This window comes from Hipposideros armiger, unplaced genomic scaffold, assembly GCF_001890085.2.
Source record: "Hipposideros armiger isolate ML-2016 unplaced genomic scaffold, ASM189008v1 scaffold_364, whole genome shotgun sequence".
Classification (NCBI taxonomy): Eukaryota; Metazoa; Chordata; class Mammalia; order Chiroptera; family Hipposideridae; genus Hipposideros; species Hipposideros armiger.
The window spans coordinates 777,614-780,330 of NW_017731714.1; the positions used below are offsets into that span (position 1 = coordinate 777,614).

At 37.2% G+C, this 2,717-nt stretch overlaps 1 protein-coding gene across 2 annotated transcripts in view; it reads left to right on the forward strand.

Annotated features, from left to right (window-relative positions):
• Positions 1-23: 23 nt before the first annotated feature.
• Positions 24-2,717, forward strand: part of ANAPC10 (anaphase promoting complex subunit 10) — a 101,796-nt gene continuing 99,102 nt past the window's right edge. For both annotated transcript variants that reach the window (XM_019662052.1, XM_019662051.1), the window contains exons 1-2: positions 24-170; positions 1,609-1,735. In XM_019662052.1, the coding sequence (XP_019517597.1) occupies positions 1,621-1,735 (115 nt within the window). In that variant the 5' untranslated portion in view covers positions 24-170; positions 1,609-1,620. The remainder of the gene's footprint in view (positions 171-1,608; positions 1,736-2,717) is intronic.

Sequence of the window (2,717 nt, forward strand, 5' to 3'; positions counted from 1 at the left end):
GTGCGCATCAGAGATCGCCGGGAGGGACGGTGAAAACTGACGTTATTGTGCTGCGACGCCGATTCAATGTCGTTGGGGAAGCCAGGCTATCCTGAGAAGCTGAGTGGGAGTGGCGCGGAGCTGCAGGGAATCCTAAACCCGTGAACTGCGGCAATCCGGTTCCGCAAGCTGTAAGTGCGTGAGCTTTTCCCGACGTGGAGAATGGTCTTAGCGTAAGCAGAGGCGTTCTCTTCCCCATCCTCAACGTTTTTCACTGCTCCCAATCTTCTTAAGGCCGGCGGGTCAGCAGAGGAGCTTTAGCCATTGCCCACTTGCTAGCACTTCTAGCAGAGATGTCTAGCAGGACCAACAGAGTCTGGTCCAGACACTGTTTGCGGTGGGGTTCCCTCTGTGGCCTTAGCTCTTTGCGAACTGTATGGCCAGGTACCCAGTCTTGTCCTAGCTCCGCGTTTTATCCACTTGGTGGCGTCCAGTACCAAGTCCTGCAAGTTGAATTCTGCTCAGGTAGAGAGATGAGGGATGAGCCTTTTTATTTTGACAATTTGACATTTTTGGACATTTGACAACGATAGGACATTCAGCGTGTAATGATGGCCAGAGATTTAATTGTCTCACCCTAGACCTTACTTAATTTGCTGTGGCAAATACTGTAGTTTATGATTGGGACCTATTCATATTTGTATTCATTCAGCAAATTGTTAATTGAGCATTTAAGTTGTAGGCTTCTACGAAGTTTATAGTCCAGTGGCTCTCCTATTATTTAGTGAGTATCAAGACCTTGTGTGGGGATTAGGAAACAACTGAGCTCTAACAGGTGTCAAGGAGATGATATACAGAACTATTGGTTCAAGCCTATAATAGCGTAACACTGTGCAGTAGCTGTAACTTTGCATTACGAAGCAGTTTTACATATTGTTCACTATCCAAGAAGTATTTTTTTCACGTTTGCTTAGACTTACCAAGATTAATAAAATATGTGAAAGATGAAGTAAATTTTTAGTTTAGAATAGGCCAGTTATTCACTTCTAGACCTTGAAGCCATTTTTCTGACCTTGTCGTTTATGGTAAAAGCACATATAAATGGAGCTTTTGACAACTAGTGGGGAGATGTGATTTTTCTCTGCATCACTTAATGGGTTATTTTAAATGGAGACCAATATTTACATATTCTTGGGATAAAAGTATTTCAGTCTGAGTTTTCTATGGGGAAAAAAACATTTGAATTAAGAATTTTTACTCATAAAAGTATAGAACTACATAGCATTATGGCATTATAGATCAAATCAACCTCTGACAGGAAAAGAAATAAAGTCCAGACCTGCCCAAAGTCTAGGCTAGTAAAGGAGAGGCTAAAGCTAAAACCCTGATTCTGTGCCCTTTTGCCTACTATACTCTGCTCCTTTGCATATCTTGTAAGCCATATTATATTTAGAAATTAAAAACTGATTTCCCAAGATTTTTTTAATCACAGTGATTGAGTTATCTTAATTGTATTTGAGAATTAGATGATATCAAGGTGATCCATTTTGCTATTAAATTTTAATTTTTACCTTTTGTAAAAAGATGCTTAAGGCCTGGTATAATGCGGATGTTCTTTTTTCTACATAGACTGTTTTAAAAATGACCACACCAAACAAGACACCTCCTGGTGCTGACCCTAAGCAGTTGGAAAGGACTGGAACAGTACGGGAAATTGGATCACAAGCTGTTTGGTCACTCTCATCTTGCAAACCAGGTAAAACAAAACAAAAAAGCTGTTTATAAGAACTACTTTACAGGTTCCTTGTTCTCTGGAATGACTTTAATATTCTTTTTGTTTATATGCTCTATTTTAATCCTAAAATAAATTTAATTGGCTTGTCATTTGTTATGTATCTCTTATCAATTGCTTCACTAATATCCACTTCAATTTAACTGCATATGTTGTAAGGTCTCCTCTTTATCCTTCCCTGTCTCTGCTATGATTGGATTATTTGGTTAGCATTCTTTTTGTTGTTGTTGGCTATTTCTCCAGATGGGGTAAATAAATGGGTGATATATTTTTTTGAATGATATATTTTTTTGAATGAAATAGTTATTTTGAAAATAACTATTTTACTCTTGGTTGAGATAGAATTCTTGAGCGTCAGTCCTTTTCTCTCAAAAGTTTGTGGATGCTATTTCACCATTTCCTTTTTTGTCATGTTGCAAGTAAGAAGGCCTATGCCTGTCTCTCTTTTTTTCTAAGTAATTGTTTCTGTCTCTCTGGAAACATTTAAGCTTTTTCTATTTATTCTTAGGGTTCAAGACTTTTGCCAGGTTATGCCAGGATACATGTCTTTTCTTATCTGTCTAACCTATAATTTTATAGGCATTTTCAACCTGTAGACTCAAGCTCAGAGAAAGATTTTTAGCTTTAGGAACTTTAATTATAATGTTACTGGTTTAGTAGTTGCTTTTCCTTCAGAAGCTTATATTGTTTACACATTAAGACTCCTGTAGCCATCTTCCCAACCAAACCTCTTCTGTTTTGCCTTAAAATTCCTTTCTCTCTCCTTTTATCAGTAATTTATTGATGTATAATTGACTTACAGTAAAACTCACCCTTTTTACTTTTAGGCCTATAGTTCTATGACTTTTAACAAACACATACAGTCATTAAGCATCATCAAAATAAAAAACAGAATATTTCCATTATTCAAAGAAATTTCCTCATACCCCTTTGTAGTTAATCTTCT